This window comes from Babylonia areolata, chromosome 1 (assembly GCF_041734735.1).
Source record: "Babylonia areolata isolate BAREFJ2019XMU chromosome 1, ASM4173473v1, whole genome shotgun sequence".
Taxonomy (NCBI): Eukaryota; Metazoa; Mollusca; class Gastropoda; order Neogastropoda; family Buccinidae; genus Babylonia; species Babylonia areolata.
The window spans coordinates 24681243-24699006 of NC_134876.1; the positions used below are offsets into that span (position 1 = coordinate 24681243).

Sequence of the window (17764 nt, forward strand, 5' to 3'; positions counted from 1 at the left end):
GTCGAAGGTTCGAGTTTTAGAGCTGACGCCTACAGCTAGATCTAGTTGTTTGTTTTTTTTGTTTTGTTTTTTATCTCTCTCTCTCTCACATACACAGATGGTAGGACAAAAAGGTGACAGGAGGGAAAGGATGTCGAGAAAGACAAGAGACAGACAGAGCAGTCATTCCTAGTGGCAAGACGTCATTTTTTAAGTAAAATCCTCACACACAACCTTTGTGTTATCAGATGCAAATAGATTTATTTCAATAAAATTATCAAACATCACACATTTTTCATCATGAATTCACAACATAATCTTCACTCCTTCTGTCCATTCCTGTTTGCCCTTTTCCCCCAAAGAAAAAAAATCATCATCATCATTAATACACATCAGGTTGCTTCATGTGTCACTGGTGTTCGCTGAATGTTTATGTCAAGTTGTACAAGTTTCACAGCACTGTGAATAATGGCATCCAAGGCAGTGCTTTTATACATGTGTAATCACACACACACACACACACACACACACTATTCATATTACATACGCACATTTTCAGCCATTTCACTCTTTAAAATGCACACTCTCCAACATTTTTCCCAAGTAAAAATCAAACAAAAGAAATAACATGTACACACACTAAAATTTTGTTAAAACTTGGACATTGGCGTTCAATAATTTTTTTTTTTTTAATTAAAAAAAAAAAAAATGTTTACAATAAACAAAACGAACGCAATTATTTTTTTTTTATGATTCATATGACAAAACTGTTGCCTCAACAAGAGCAATTTGAGTGTATGTGTGTGTGTTTGTTTGGTGTGTGTGTGTGTGCGTGTGTGAGTTAAAATTACTTAAACTGATATCATCAACAAGAAAGAAAGAAAAGAAAAAAACCCAAAAAACAAGCTCACATGAAAAGTAAGAAATACTCATACATAAATCATGATAAATAAGCAAATGGCAAGGAAAAAATATTGGGCCTGAAATAAGCAAACGTGCATCATACCAGTGTGGCAATGTTTCTATGCATTGAACTGATAAAACATATTCAGCGGTAACCATGAATTGCTGAGACCTTTAAACAGCATCCCCCTCCCCCCCTGAAAAATAAATAAATAAATAAATGAATTTTTTAAAAAGATGCATTAAGTATCATTCATTAAAAATAAACATAGTAAGAAAGAATCTGTGCAGTACAACCTTCCCTTTCTTGCAACACTGTCAAGCCAGATATTTTACAGATCCGTACATTTTCAATAATTATAGAGTACTTAGTGTGTGCAGATAGAAGCATTATGTTCAAAGCCCATGTTTTAACAAGTTGGAGTGACTGTGTGTATGTCCAGCCATTAGCAATATTCAAGTTTAAGTTGAGCCCAAAATGAAACACCCTTTCATCTTTAAACTGGACTGTAAACTGAATCAGAGACTGATCCGCAAATAACGTATCTCATTAGTTGTAACACAGACGGCCTCCATTCAGTGTGAACACAGTTAACACACACACACATACTCACATGCAAATGCATACTGACTCACTGCACACACTCACACAATTTCCAAAACAATATCTAAATCAAGCCCCTCAAGATATTAGTGTCTGATTCCAACTTCTGCCTCTCCCACAACCCCCTCCCCCACCTCCAAAATGAACATGAAAATTCTTCTCTCACTCAGAGAGAGAGAAGTAAGAGTGAATGAGAGAGCTAGCTTGATCACAATCCATGGAAAAAAAAACGTTCGTATCTTTGTACATGACCAATGGCGAATGAAGAATCAATATATACACAGTTACCAAACAATAAGTGACCAACGCCTCTCTGCCACAAAAGTTATAATCAAAGTGAATCAATCAAATACAGGTTTCCTCACGAGGATGCTGTTTTCCAACAAGAACACACAAAATACTCAGTTGTTCACTGAGTAAGAATTAATCCATTAACATGAACACGAACTGACAACAAATAGTAAGAAAATAAATCACAGACTTTGACATGCAAGCACCCCTTTTGATTGGAGGTAAATGCACATGCGCACTGAAGGTGTGATAAAATTTGGTACAAAATCTTGTAGCTAATTACTTTCACTATTAAATTATCCTAAAATGTAATCAAACTACAAGCACTACAAGTTAATAAAACTGAAAATAAAACCAGGACTCAAATGATCATAAACATAATGAAACAAAAGCTTGCTTCCTTCTCTACTTGATCAACATGCTACACTTTTCAAGCTTGTTACCCCACTGACAGAAAAAAAAACACACTATGCATATAATTTTCTTTTTTCCTCCAACCTTATATAAAAGAAAAAGAAAAAACAAAATAAAATGTGTCCAAAACAACAGCTCACACAATCACACTGAACTGTTCCAAGTCTGTTCATGAGCAAGCAACGTGAATACTAATATACATTGTTAAGATAAAAATCTGTGGTGAGGTGTGCTACAATGAACATCTCAGTGGCAATTCTTTTTTTTTTTTTAACAGTTCACACTGCCAGTTCAGACAGTGCAGTCGTTGGTTAACACGGGCCCTCTGTTCATGAGATCAGAGAACAGTCGGATTTCCACAGAGCTGAGGTTTCAGAAGAGGACAAAATGGCAAAGAAAAGGACCAGTCATCTTGCAGCCGGAACAGAGTTCTTGGGCTGACACAGGGTCAGGAAGGTCAAGGAACCACGGCGGCGCCCAGTCTCTGTCCGTACAGGGAGTAGGGAGAGTAGTAGGGGCCCACCGCCGGCAGGCCCTGACCTGAGGGGGCTGGGGGCGGCACCGTCCCCAGTGGGGACTTGTAGGGGTGGAAACGGTTGGCACTCAGCAAAGAACTGACAGGACTCAAGGATGTTGGGTAGGTCCTTCGAAGAGAATTGGGGCTCAGTGGGGAGCCTGGGTAGGGGGTGTGACACCCGGCTGCTGCCGCTGCCGCAGCCAGACTCGGGTGAATTCCCAGAGCCCCATAGGCCGCCAGGGAAGATGTCTCCACGTTGGACGTGTGAGTCCTCAGGTGGGTCAACAGCTCCTCCGAATTGGCAAAACGCTTCCCGCAATACTCGCTGCCGGACACCCAGCTACACACATAGCCCAGGCCTTGGTGAGCTGCCAGAGGGTACAGAGAGTGGAACGACGACAGCCCTGCCATGCTGGACGTCAGGGAGCTGGCTGAGGAGATAGACGGAATGATTGGGAGGGAGGCTCCCCCAAGTCCGGCCAGGGCCCCACTGGTCAGGCTGGTCAGTGACTTTTCGTGGGCACACTGTGAACAGCCTGGCGCTGTGCAGGCACTGGAGAGGTGTGAGTTCTGCAGAGTCAGCTGACAGTTTGTACAGTAAGGGTCCCGACAAACCGGAACCAAGGTGGTAGCTCCGGCGGGAGTCCGGATTCGGGCGTAAGCCACGTAAGGGGAGAGAGCAGAGCTTCCCGCTCCCTTCAGCGCTGCGGCAGAGGACTGCGCTGCAGCTGCAGCCACCGACAAAGAACTGAGTCCGGAGTGAGCGGCCAGCGCACTGTGGTAGCTCTGCATGGCAGGGTCCAGCCCAGGGAGCAGAGACAGGTGGGGGTACGCTGCCGCCAAGTGGTGGGCTGAAGGCAGACCTGGCAACAGGGAGTGGTGGGTGACAGAGGGCTTGGGCAGAGCGCTGAGCGAGCTGTGGTGCATCAGAGAGGCTGTGGAGGAGGAGGAGGAGCTCTTCACACTGGGAGGAGAGGCTGATGCCGAGTGCCTGCTCATGCTGGCCGACACTGGTGGCGTGATGGTGTAGTCATTACTTTCCCGGGCACTTCCGCTCCGTGACGTCGTTCTCTGACTGCTGGAGCCAGTCACACTCACCGGGCGGTTGTTGCTGGTGTGGCTGGTGTTGTTGTTGTTGCTGCTGCTGCTGCTACTGCTGGTGGTGCTACTGCTCAGGATATTGTGGGAGGAGGAGGAGGATGAACTCGATGTGGATGAGGAAGCTGTGGACAAAGAGTGACTGGTCATGTCACCAGAACTCTTGCTACTGTTGGTGTTACCACTGTCACTACTAGCCTTTTCAGCACCAATCGGTACAAGGGGAGGAATGTCCTTGGGGGGAACAGTCCGGAACCCGGGCTTCGAGTCCCTGCCAGAGTCTCCACTGGATCCTTTGCTGCCCAAAGAGGATGGCCGCTTGTCCTGCTGCTCCGCCTTGTCGGCAGCCTCCTTGTCCTTCTTGTCGAGAGGAGGGATGATAGGCTTGGAGGGGGAGGGGTCCTTGCCAATGCTGCTGCATGTCTGAGCCAGCAGAGCCAGGGGACTCTTCTTGGCGTCCAGCTGCAACAGTCCACAACAACACACATGGTCAGTTATGAGCACCAACTGTGGTGATCTATGTCAGTCCAGAGCACCTTCTGTGCTGATCTATGTCAGTTCTGAGCACCAACTGTGCTGATCAATGTCAGTTCTGAGCACCTACTGTGCTGATCCATGTCAGTTCTGAGCACCAACTGTGCTGATCTATGTCAGTTCTGAGCATCAACTGTGGTGATCTATATCAGTTCTGAGAATCAACTGTGGTGATCAACGTCAGTTCAGAGCACCTACTGTGCTGATCTATGTCAGTTCAGAGCACCAACTGTGCTGATCTATGTCAGTTCAGAGCACCAACTGTGCTGATCTATGTCAGTTCTGAGCATCAACTGTGGTGATCTATGTCAGTTCAGAGCACACCAACTGTGCTGATCAATGTCATGTCTGTGCGCAAACTGTGCTGATCTCCAAAGGGAAGAGGCCTTTTTCTCTGCTATTGGCATTTGTTTGGAAAGAAAGGAAAGTCATCATTTTTGCAGGTTTACTGTAATTCTAATCTTCATTGTCATCACACAAAACAGCAAAGTATCATCAACTGATAAATGAAATGTGTGTGGCTGTGTGTGTGCACATGCATCTTTCGTTTATATCCCTCTTTAAAAGGGAGTCTTTACAGAGTTCATCTTTAATGAATCCATCCATTACTGTGTGTGTGTGTGTGTGTGTGTGTGTGTGTGTGTGCACATGCATATCATTACAGACTTGGTTTCTGTACTGGCAAGATGGTTCTGATTAAGTGATCAGCGAAGGTTGCACATAACAACAGTGCTAGGAAAGTCAGGTAATTATAAACTTAAATATCATTCTCATTTTAAATATCATCCTCACATGATTCGATTTTGCTCGCTTTCTTCAGAATCCTCAGACCTGTGGAGCATTTTTTGATTTGGCGTAGTTCTCTGTTTCTTTATTTTAAGGGGTGTGGGAGCAGGTGGAAAGTAGGTGTGTGTGTGTGTGTGTGTGTGTGTGTGTGTGTGTGTGTGTGTGTGTGTGTGTGTGTGTGGTATGGGTGCTATTTAGTTATTTGCCTTGCAATGTTGCAAGTAGCTGTCTTGACTAGTATTTTTAAGGATCATAATATATACTCAGTTGATGAGATCTGATCTATTTAAACATATTTATTACCAACCACTCATTTGTTGCTTGTTAAATTCAAAATCTATATACATTTCTATAGATGCTCCTACACCTCAAAAGAATGGTAATTTATCCCCCACCCCCACCCCAAAACTGGGTAAACAGACCTATTTTGTGTAAAAAAATATTTGGTACTTAATGGATAAAAAAAAATTCATCCCTTTGTAAAGGTTAACAAGCAGTTACTGAAACAAGGTAACAATTTTGTAATATACATGTACAGAGAGTAATTTGAAAGTGTTGCCTTCTCATAGGGTAGATTTATTATACACTACTAAAATAGTGATGCAGTGTCAGAAAAAAAAAGAAGAAAAAAAGACGTTCTGACTAAACATAAAAATATATTTTCATCCCAAGTCCCTGCTATTGTTGTGGATTGTTGCTTCGTGTACTATACCCGATTTGATTTGATCACCCTTGTTTCTTCCCATGCTCAAGAGTTGCAACAAGTGCACCTGCATGTTCCCTCTCACCCTTGCTGTCACCCCCACACGCCCTCCCATCCTCTCTCCCCAGCCACCCTGAAGTCCGACAGGCATGCTTAGAGGGGTACCTGGGCCTGTGGAGTTCTCAGCATGTCCCCCCTTTACTGACATTGTTGACTCCCACTTGAAGCGCTCCATCATGATAGTTATGACAGACCACCACAGGCAGTGACACACACACACACACACACACACACACCAGACAAACAAGGCTGCCCAGAACAAACATCACCAGGACATTCCAATCCGGTCTACGGAGGTGGTGTCCGCCGTGGTGGTTGTGCGTGGGGGGAGGGGAAAGGGGGGAGGGTGGGAGAAGAGAAGGAAGGGAAGTGGGGTGATGGAGAGATTTTAACAAACCGCTGGAAGCCCGACAAACGCCGCTCAAACAAGAAGGGGGAAGGGAAGGAGTGTGTGGGGGGTGGGGGGGGGACCTAAGGAACACTGGGAGCCGGGGCGGTTTCAGGCCAAACAAAGCTAATCACTCCACGCTAATTCCAGGCATTTGCAGCCTGCTCCATCGCCGCGGAATCGACCTACATTGATTTTCTGTCGCGTTGAACGTGCAACGATTGCCGGCGGCGTTTGTGTTGTGTGGCAAGCGTGGCTGAGCGCTCTCCCCGTGTGTCGATAGGTTCGCGCCGCCGGCTGGCTGGGTTGCCACACTGAGCAACCCCCCCACCCCCACCCCCCAGCCCCCCTCACCCCACCTCCCCCTTCCGGCTCTCTCTCTCTCCCCCCTTGTCAGTGGAGACTGCACGGCTGACACGAGCAGGCCTGTCCGCCCAGGCGAGATCTGGTCGCCGCCATCATCACCACCTCTACCACCCGCCCTCCACAGAAACAGGCGCCTGACTTTTGGAATTGAGGAGGCGGCAAGGGGCTGAGCGACGTGGGCAACAAAGATGAGAAAATGGAAAGAGGGAACTAATTGAAGTTAAACTGACCGTAGGGCAACTCTGAGCGGGGGGTAACATGGGGGGCTCTGAGCAAACTTCCGAACCTTTTCATTTGCGTTGACAAGAGCGTAAAGTCCACCTTTGTTAGCGTTATGGGTTGGGACCTGGTGTGAATGTGACACGAGTTCTCTCTCCCTTGCACAACAGCTCCATCATCAACTGGACGCCGTTGTCACGAACGTCAACTTGTCATGCTATTCCCAACTTATAAACCAGACCTGCAATCTTTATCTTGTTCCGGCCAAACTCGTGCTCCTTTCACTCCAAACGACGGATAATCTGACAACCCTACGTGAAATTCTCAGAATTAACTAACACGCCGAAATAAGCAATAACCATTGCACGCGGCTGTGAACCCACCTTATCAATGAAACCGTCAGATGAAGGGGGGAAAACACAACAAAACACTTGTTTTACTCATGCGCTTAAGACTTCATTTTTTATTTGTAGAGCAATCGCGCGGGTGCACAGACACAAAGGGTGTGGGGGTGAGAGGGGGAAAGGGGGCGGGGGGGACATGGAAGGAAGTGTGAAGTGAAAAAAAAAAGTGAGATTTGTATTACTATCATTCTCTGTAGTCTTTTGATCTTTCTTTTCGCAACTTTTTACCTCACAGAACGAAAAAAATCACAGCCTTGTAAAAAATAAAATAAAATATAATAATAAAATAAAATAAAAAACAAAAATAAAATTGATAAAAAAAAAACAACAACAACCGGTCTCACAGATGTTAGAAATCGTTAAACTGTCTTCCCCCATGTTTCGCCTTGAGCCTTACTGAACACGTCTTGAAATGTTACAGGCTACTAGTGAGTCAGTGGAACTTGAAAATGTTACTCAAAGGCAACATAAGCTGGGTTATCATTTTACAACTCAAAAAACAAAACCCGTATATAATGTGTATGCGAGAAAAAGGAAGAAATCTGGCTGTTCCATCAATTCAAAATATAAAAAAGAACTTCTCCACTCCATCTTTTTCTTCTGTTTACCTACCCACACAGTTATGTTTGTATATGTGCACACACTCAAAATCACAAGGTATTCAGCTGAAGAAGGCACAGTGAACTGCACACTTCTCGACAATGCTACTGATTTCAGACCAATTAAAACAGAGGAAAAAAATCTGATAAAAAAAACCTTTTTACTTCCATTGTAGATTGTGAGAAAAGTGAACTAATTAAGACATGTGATGATCAATAACAGGGAAGGAGACTGTCAGAAGAAGAGGAGAAGAAGATACAAATGAGGGAGGGAGAGATTAGCATGTTACTGACAACAAACTGACAGAAAATACCCAGCATGTTACACATTGTAATGTATTCACTCTGTTCTGTTGGGACAAAAACTTCAATAATTCTTCTTATGTTAACTTTTTTATGGGGAGGGGGGAAGTGCGGGGATTGATTGCATGTTTGTTTATTTTGTTTTATATTTTAGCTGAAGTGTGAATATCATAATATATGAAAGAAAACAAAATCATATAATAAATGAAAAAGAAAACAGACAGAACTTTTACCCTGTCTTTTTGACAGATCCATTTATATTTGCTGGGAACAATCTGTACTTTCTTTTCACCACTATTTGCTAAAAGCTGGCCTCTGAAATACTTTATTGGTGTAAAAAAATTTTACTCTTTGACACTGTTTGAGCAATGCTAACATGCTACAGCACCCATTCTTACAAGTCAACCAGAATCCTCCCCCACTGTCTGAAGTTTAACACATAAAATTCACATGTAACAAAGTTCTGAACTACTGGAAAAACTATTTACTTCACGTTCGAAGGGATGTTTCGGTTTAGGATCCCTGACCGTGTATCTGACTAAAACACGTTCACGTGAATCAAGAAAATAAACGGTGAACACTTTCTTGTTCCGGTCTCAGTCTTCAACTACAGAACAGCTAGCTGGGCACCTCTACAAAATAACGAGAATGGGTACAACGTACAGCGAGGCAATGCTTACCAGAAATAATTGTAAAATGGTTATCGATACAGCTGTTATGCTAATTAAAACAAATAATGTCGGAAAAAATTACAAAGAATTTCTTCACAGCAGCGACGGACCTCACAATGCAAACACGTTCGCTTTCACGTTAAGGAAATCAGGAACAAATAAGAAAAAAAAATCTAAACGAACAGATTCACGATCGTCATACAGAAGAAAATAAAAACCCAATTCAAAAACATCTCCATGCATTTCTCTTTCTCACGACAAAAAACAAGCTAGCAACAACTAAAGACCAGTCAGACCGAGACACAAACCGAGCATGGATCATGAGATTTCCCCGGTAATATTCGTGGTCTTAGTTTTAAAATTTATTTCTTTAATTCTTTTCCAAAAACTTAAGAAAAAGCCGAGTGGTGCACGGCTGCCGTTGTTGCAAGCAGTACGGGCCAGCACACACACACACACACACACAATGCAGGGCGGCATGAGAGACAAGGCAGTGGCAAGCCTGAAAGGGGCTCTGTGCTGCCGCCACACACTCGAGCGTTCTCTTTCCCTTGTGCGGGCTGTGGTCTATCAGCGGCACAGTTAGCCTCCTTCTTCATTATACAAGTTTAATACTACAAGTATACGATTTGGAAATCATTTGCTTCTCTCTAATTTCCCCCTTTTTTTTCTTTCAAGAACAGAAAACATTAAAATAGTAAATATCATGCACGATTTTTTATGTTTTTTATTTTTACTTAAAGTTTCGAAGTTTTTTGTTCATAATGGCGCCAATACATACCGTGGTCGGCAGAGGCTGGAGATAATCCGGATGAAGGTACTGAGAAACTCCGGACGCTAACATCTTGTGGCCGTACAAGTCTGTACCGCCACGCACTTTACTGTACTCCTCAATTGTTCCTGATGGATGACCAACAACACGGGAAAAACAGACCACGTCAGACGACGCGATCGTTACTCCATGTGGGGAAAGACGGCGATCAAGTGAAAATACAGCAACTGGAACAAAGGTACAACCAGGGTGTCAGCAACCGTGAAGACAAGAAACTCAACGTAACGATCCTTTGCGAATGCAGAGTGAAAACTGAAGCCGGATGCTTGCTCGTTGTCCCAAGTTCGACACTTCACTACAACTCGGGTCTCGGAACACTCCCACAGTCAGCGAGGAAGGCAGTGAGCGCTCTGAGCAGCACACGCTGATCACACCAAAAGTGATGTCGTCAAGGAAAGCACGCCTCGAGCGGAAAGCCCTCTCAGCCAACGGAACGCCAGCTCGGCCTGTCAATCACAGAGCGTGCGGACGGAGTGCCGGGCAAGTTTTATTGAAACATGCCGCCCGACTAGACAACACACAGCGCGAGCCCGACAACACTTGTGAATTACTCCAACATGAAACGCAAGCACCGCTTGCCAATGAAATCGTAAATAAGGGCTCATCGCTCGTTTTCATTGGCTGAGCGCCCAAGAAGGTGTGATGTCGAGGCAGCCCGCTGACATTGACTGGCATCTGTCTGTCACAGCCTCGACCAATCAGCGTCGAGTATGGTGATAAGGCTGGCAGCCTGCCAAGTGACACTTCGTGAACCGCGCTATCAGTCATTTTGACGACTCTTCCGTCAATCACGGGTGATTTATATCGTGGCGTGCTGTTAATGTACACTTTGTAAATGGGCAGAGAGATGAAAGGTGCGTTCAAGCAAGCGATACGTTGGAGCTGGGGCAGGTCTGACTCTTGTCTGCTTGCCACAGCTTCCCTCCACCCACCACCCCCACCCTCTCCCTCACCTTCCCTCCTCTTCCCTCCACTCGCTCCTTCCTTTACTCTGTGAATGTGCATGGCTGTTGTTCCGTTATCAACAGTGACGGCGAGTATAGACAGACCTGTCACTAACACAGCTCGGAGCGCTCAGAGACAGGGTATGGATTACAGTCGATTATCAAACCAAACAAGGGGCAAACGGAAGAAAATCCCCCCTTTTCCCCAGCCCCCACCGCCCCCCCCCCCCACCCCCCCCCCCCCCATCTCCCTGTTCCCCCCCACCCCGCGAGATCTCACCAACCCGCAATCTCCCCTTCCACCCTCCATTCGCACCTCCATCACCCCTGGTCCCCCCCAGTAGCGTTCGTTCGCTGGCCCCCGATATAACAGCTACTCGGGGAATGCTGGAAAGGGCGCGGTGTATTGTGGCGCACGGCGTTTCGTCAGTCCAGACGGTGGACGCGTAGGAATGCTGTTGACGCGAACGGCACACAAAGAGGCGCGGCGGTAGATCAAAGGGCCGGGGCATTATGATTGCAAACCTTATCAATCACTCAGGCACGAGCTGGGGGTGTTTGAAAACAGATTGAGACCATCGTGTTGAACAGACGGACATGGCGGGTTTGACAGATTGGACAATTACGGCCAGACATCAAAGCCGGTCTTATCGCAGCCCGCTAAAGACTGGCTGAAACCCGACCTGGTATGGTGGGCCCTCGGACCTAACAACAGGGACCCGTTCAAAGGTCCAAACCCACCTCCCCCTTTACTTCCCTCTACCCCACCTCCTATCCTCCGTCTCCCTCTACACTGGTCCACTTTACCCCTTCACCCACACAGCAAGTGTCCCCCTATGCCTCCCACACCCCAAAAAACAAACAAAAAAACACTCAAACCTCCCCCCCCAAAAACAAAAACAAAACACCCAAACAAAATAAATAAATAAATAAATAAAATAGTGGTGTGCACAGTTTGTCACCAGGACGGGGACTTGAAGGGCAGTGTGTGGTCTGTCTTGTCCATCATTGGTTTTAACTCTCCACTGTTCACTTCATCATATACGCACGCTTTCTCGCGCGCACATACACATAATATATACGCTAACAAAAAAAGGCACGCGCGAGCACACACACACACACACACACACACACACACAGGTATGGCAAGAAGAAAGAGATATCATGATTATTGCCTCTATTCTTACTCATAGGACAGTTATCTTGTCACAGCCTTTCTGTGTTGAGTTCTTTGGTCACAAAACTAACAAACTCATTTTCTCCTCACCCCACCCACCCCAACTTTTTGGCAAATATTTTCTGTCTGGACCAGCACTTTAGAACAATCATTCATTGGTTCAGTTAAATCTCTGAGCGACACTGCCTGGCATGGTGAGCTTCGGGCGCTGAACCAGTGAGCCCATATTATGTCACTGACTGTCACTGCATCATAACCAGGAAAGACAGACAATGTAAATCGATTTATAGAGGATGAACTACTGTATTTCTGACTTTGATCACGCCTGCTCGTGACTGTTAATTCCCTGATTTTCAAATCATTGGCCAGATGGCATTGACACAGTACTCCACGCCAATGAACTTATTTCAACAAGAACTGTCCTCTCTCTCTCTCTCTCTCTCTCTCTCTCTCTTATTTACAAATTCGGTTTTCACTTTAGCATTCATTTTGATAATGGATCATTTTTTTTTAATCCCTCACAAACACTTTTTTTTTTTCAAAGAAGCTTTCAGCTTATCCATTCTACCCTCAATAAAACATCTGTCATTGTCATTGTCTGTCTGTCTCTGTCACACACACACACACACACACACACACACACACACGCTCTCTCTCTCTCTCTCTCTCTCTCACACACACACACACACACACACACACGTTCTTGTTGCGCCTGAAAACGAACGGTGGTGGTTTCTCGCGCGTTCCAAGCCCAGCATTGGCCCTGACGAACGGTGTTTGTAAACCCTCTGTGCCATCGTGGACTCGCTGTTTCTTCGCGTGCTGTTGCTGTCAATCACCGCCAGGCAGCACAGCGTGTTGCAGCGAGGGGGCCGGCTTGTGGGTGGAGTCTTCCCCAAATCTGGCCTGAGAGCGTCTCTCTCTCTCTCTCCTATTTAAAAAAATGTCAGTTACTTTACACACTTTCCAATGTTGCCACGGTGTGTAGCAGTGTAAACCATATTATTATGTTCAGATACAACACTGACAAAGCACTCCTCAGTGTTTTTACTGGTGATGATCATTCCTCTCTCTCTCTCTCTCTCTCTCTCTAGTAAGGGAGATAATTTGTGATTTCGAACCACAATGATTTCCCTTCTTGTGGCCACAAAGCATTCAGCAGTCTCGCATTGTATCTCATTGTTTCACAAACATTTAAACTTGTTCACCAACTCTCTCTCTCTCTCTCTCTCTCTGTCACAGTGTGTGTGTGTGTGTGTGTGTGTGTGTGTGTGTGTGTTTGTGTGTGTGACGTGCGTGTGTGTGTGTGTGTGACGTGCGTGCGTGTGTGTGTGTGTGTGTGTGTGTGTGTGTGTGTGACGTGCATGTGCGTATATGTGTGTGTGTGACGTGCGTGTGCGTGTGTGTGTGTGTGCGTGTGTGTGTGTGTGTGTGTGTGTGTCTGTCTGTCTGTATGTCTGTCTCACGGTCTGTTTGTCTGTGTGTCTGTTGGATTAAAGAGCATCGATAAAGGCAAACACGATAAAAGCACGTACTGTTCGCTAGGTATTTTGACACTCCCGACAGCCGACCGTGAACAGGGCTGTAATATACTGCTGCCACAAAGACATCAAAAGATGTAATGTCCAACACATCAGAGGATCAGTCACGATTTAACGCTGGATGTGTTCAGGTGTGACAGATGGACTTCCCATATATTAGTGCTGACAGCAACCCTGTCACGTCTGGCCTCACGAGCTGCTGTCACGTGACACGTCTGTCAGCCGAGTCCCGTCCCTTCCTGTGAACTGGCACGTGACCTGGCTGTGTGACAGCCTGTCAGGACTGGACTGATGAACTGGAATGTATGAACATATGACACGTAGAGCGGCTGCCGTGTGGCGGTGTGATGTGATGTGATGTATCTGTCTTTCTCAGTGCTGCTCTGTCTGTCACCATGACGGCACCTGTGTCTGTTCTCTCTTTACACCCGCCCTTCAAACCAATTTATCTGCCCGCCACCGAGCCCAGCTGTTTGTTCAGTTGTTTTTCCTCATGTCTGTTTGTCTGTCTGTCATTTATGTCTATCCCGTGACCAGTGACGCTTCTCGGCATCGAATAAGAGTGAGTGACACCTAGATGCTTCATATCGAGTGTACGTACGAGTTCCCCCCCCCCCTCCCCCCCCCCTCCCGCCCTCTGGCCAGGTCCTCACACACACACACACACACACACTGCAATACCGTGCACACCGGCCGCACACACACACTGCGGCACACACACACACACTACACGGCACACACACACACACACTCAGTGACACACACACACACACACACACTCAGTGACACACACACACACACACACACACACACACACCGACTGCGGTAATACTGACAAATACATATTACTTGCTGTTCCGGCGTCTTAAGTCACTGACTGGAGTGTTTTGTTAGTCGATTTCAGTTGGATATTTATTCGAAACTAAGGCTACAAGTATAAAATTTAGCTGAAAACGATAAAGTTAAAATGGTGTTGTTTGACACTTTGCATTCCCACACACCTGGGTTGTTTCAAATACCCTCTCGAATGAACGAGAAGCACAGGCTGGTGTTGCCTTTGCGCGCCGGGCCGGTGTCTCAGTTGAGGTTTGTCGTGTTTGCCGGATCAATGTTTATCAATGCCGGATTAATGTTTTAATGCATTAAATGTGTTTTTAATTAGAATTATTCTAATTGTAAAGCGCTTAGAGTAAAATTATTTGATTAAGCGCTATATATAAATAGAACTATTATTATCATTATTGGCCTGCATTCAATCCCACAAATTTTCAAATTACATGGCAAGTAAAAATAAGCCAGTAAGTATACATGTAAATGAACATACTATTGCACTAACTGGTTCGGTAGTGTAGTGGTTATCACGCTCGCCTCACACGCGAGAGGTCCTGGGTTCGACCCCCAGCCGAACCATTTTTTTTCTTCTGCAAAATGTATCGTTGAACTGCACGATTCATCACCCCCTGTAATACAAAAAAAAAAAAAAAAAAAGTCTCTCCAAAACAAATTACTTTTATCTATTTATTAATTCATTTATTTATCTATCATTTACATGTGACACGTTCACAGCATCAGAGATCCACTTGTGACAAATCGGTGGATGTATGTGTATGTGTGTGTGTGTGTGTGTGTGTGTGTGCGCGCGCGCGCACGTATATATCATGATAGGTCTGTGCGTGTGCATGTGCATGTGTGAGTGTGTGTCAGTGTATGCGTGCGTGCGTGAGTGCTTGCGTTTGTTTATTCAGTAGTTTATGTGTTTATTCATCTATAATTGTTATTACTCGTTATCAATCAATCAATTAAGTAAGTAATTCGTTCGTTCATTTATTTATTCATTTATTTTTCTACGTATTCTTGGAGGCCTGACTAAACGTGTTGGGTTATGCTGCTTGTCAGGCATCTGCTTAGCACACTGACGTGGTGCAGGACTTCCTATGACGGATATGGACTTGTCTGAACGCAGTGACACCTCCTTGAGCATTATTATCAATCTATTTGTTTATCTATGTTAAGAGCCGTGGTGTATTTTAGTCAGTCTTGTTTTCTGTTGTTGTTTTTGGTTTTGTTGCTTTTTTTTTTTTTTTTTTTTTTTTAACCAGTCCATTTCAGGACATAATGTTTTTTTTCTTCTTTCTTTCTTTTTCTTTTTTTTATGTTCGAGTGAAAATGATACTTTCTAACCTTTCAATGCAAAGAATAAATATCCATATAAACTTCTTCTTTTTTTTAAACATGTTTTCTTTTTTCTTTTGAATATACTATTTTCCCGGATTTTTTTGTTTGTTTGTTTGTTTGTTTTGTTTGTTTGTTTTGTTTTGTTTTTGTTTTTTTAATACTTGTCGCGTGCATTTCAACTATACATTTGATTGGATAGCTGAAAAAAGTTGGTTCATATAACTATGAAGAAGGCGGCCTAAGAAGCATTCTGAAATCCCAGAAACAAAGAACATATTCGCAAAACATTACTTTTCGTGACAAAAAACGGTATAAACGAAAAACATGAAAAACGTTATTGAAACGAAAATAAAAAGGGACGGCTTGCAACAAAATATTATTGTGAATGAAAAAAAAAAATTGGAGCGCCCAATAAGGGACTCGAACCCTTGACCCTCAGATTAAAAGTCTGATGCTCTACCGACTGAGCTAACCGGGCTCCTGAAAAGGCGCCTCAATTTAAAGTATATAATATTTGAATACAGTGTCGTTGTTGAACGATTTATTGCTTCTTGTGTATGAAGGTATGTGCGATTAATTCAGAAACAAATAAATTTGTACAACCAGCTAAATAAAATAGGCCAGTAAATCGGTTCATATTTCGTCTTCAAAAATTTTGACAGCTGCGGGCTGAGGCGATTTCAGGGCGATTTCACTGACATATTTTCTGCCGATACCTAGCGGCATTCAGTTGCCGCAAGTGCATTCAGTTAACATTCGGTTCAGCACAAACCACTGACACTGAGGGAATTCTCGTGTCTATGCACAAACGAAGAAAAAGAAATTCTACCACATTTAAAACTGAATACACATTGTCCAAAGCCTTTTCTCATTTGTATGACTTGATACCCATGATTTTCTCCATTGTGTGATATTCTCGCCAGTCAGTTTCCTCAAGTTACTGACCGTGAAGCTCTTCATAGCCACTTCAACATCATTTTTGAGTAAAACTTATGGTTTGATTAACACATGGTTTACTGTTCAGGTAAACAGCTTTCATTGTTATTATTAGGGGAAACAACATGTAGCTGTTAATTATTGTCTGCTTCCCTTGTGTGAATATGATCATGTCAGCTAGTCAGCCAGTGTACTGTCGCCCGGACCGTGTATATATATATATATTTATTTATTTTTTTTTTTTTTTTTTTAAACTGAAAACAGGTGTATTTGCCATTGTCTCATTAAAGTCATTCAAATCATTGTAGTACATCTCTGTTTACTTGCCCATATGTCTGCACACACACACACACACACACACACTGACACACACTACACACATCTGTTCAGTCATCACTGAGTATTCTCAGCTTTTTTACCCCCCAAAAAATACAGAGAGAGAGAGAGAGAGTCTAAATATAGATAGATATACATACATATACTGATAATCCAGTCACTGTATACATAGCTAAGGCAGTAAAAAATAAATCTGTTGAGGAACAAAAACATTTGCTTTCAATAATATGGAATTCAAGCAAATCCAAAATGGGGGTAAACGTAATATCCAATTTTTCTTTGTGCGTGTGCGTTTCAGTCTTGTGTGTGTGTGGTCACGTGTGTGTGTGCGTGTGCGTGTGTGTAATACTCCCCAACCCGGCTGACCAGAGAGCATAGAGAATAAGAGCATTCTCAGTTTCTTTCTCTCTGACAATAAATGCAACTGGAATGTCAGGCTCCCCCCCCCCTTCCCCCCCTCCCCCACTGAGCAGATATTGTGCAGTATATATTATCCCCTACCCCACCCCTCCTCCTCTCATTTCATAACTTGTTCTGAATTATGATCATGATTCTAATTACTGGGAAAGGGAGGCAGGGTGAGGACTCAGGCTCGCCATACATCTTGTAAAACTCGTCAGTAAACGTATTCTGATGGTTGTGGCAGACGGTGTTGTAAACACAACTTGTAACAGGATCTGGTTTGTGAAGTAAACCTCATAATTATTCCACTTGGCAGGTTAATGACAATTTCTCCAAAGGGAATATTTACGACGGTATATATAACATAAAGCGCGACTGGCACGCGCTCGGCCCCAACCCCCTCCTCAACTGACGTCATTTGTTATCACGGAACAGATTTCTGACTGCAGCAGCAGTTCGCCGTGACAGCAATACGGGTGCGTGGTGATAAACTCGAGTTCTCTGTGTTCGGTCAGACATAAAATCTGTGACAGCCACTCCCGTAAAGCACAGACAGAAACAGTCTCGTAAAAACAGCTGCCC

At 44.3% G+C, this 17764-nt stretch overlaps 1 protein-coding gene and 2 non-coding genes across 3 annotated transcripts; 1 reads left to right on the forward strand and 2 right to left on the reverse strand.

Moving 5' to 3' along the window:
- Positions 1–1246: 1246 nt before the first annotated feature.
- LOC143280976 (uncharacterized) lies at positions 1247–10185 on the reverse strand. The gene is made up of 2 exons (XM_076585828.1): positions 9621–10185; positions 1247–4268 (listed from the first exon to the last, which is right to left on the reverse strand). The coding sequence occupies exons 1-2, from the start codon at positions 9681–9683 to the stop codon at positions 2649–2651; spliced, it is 1683 nt and encodes a 560-aa protein (XP_076441943.1). The 5' UTR covers positions 9684–10185; the 3' UTR covers positions 1247–2648.
- A 4485-nt stretch (positions 10186–14670) lies between these two features.
- Positions 14671–14743, forward strand: Trnav-cac (transfer RNA valine (anticodon CAC)). Its single transcript has one exon. It is a non-coding gene; the product is annotated as a tRNA-Val (tRNA).
- A 1170-nt stretch (positions 14744–15913) lies between these two features.
- On the reverse strand, positions 15914–15986 carry Trnak-uuu (transfer RNA lysine (anticodon UUU)). Its single transcript has one exon. It is a non-coding gene; the product is annotated as a tRNA-Lys (tRNA).
- Positions 15987–17764: the final 1778 nt, after the last annotated feature.

Coding starts and splice junctions, on each gene's coding strand:
- LOC143280976 (XM_076585828.1), bottom strand. CDS start 9,683: ATGTTAGCGTCCGGAGTTTCTCAGTACCTTCATCCGGATTATCTCCAG. Junction 4,269..9,620: donor TCCAGCCTCTGCCGACCACG/GTATGTATTGGC, acceptor GGACTGTTGCAG/CTGGACGCCAAGAAGAGTCC.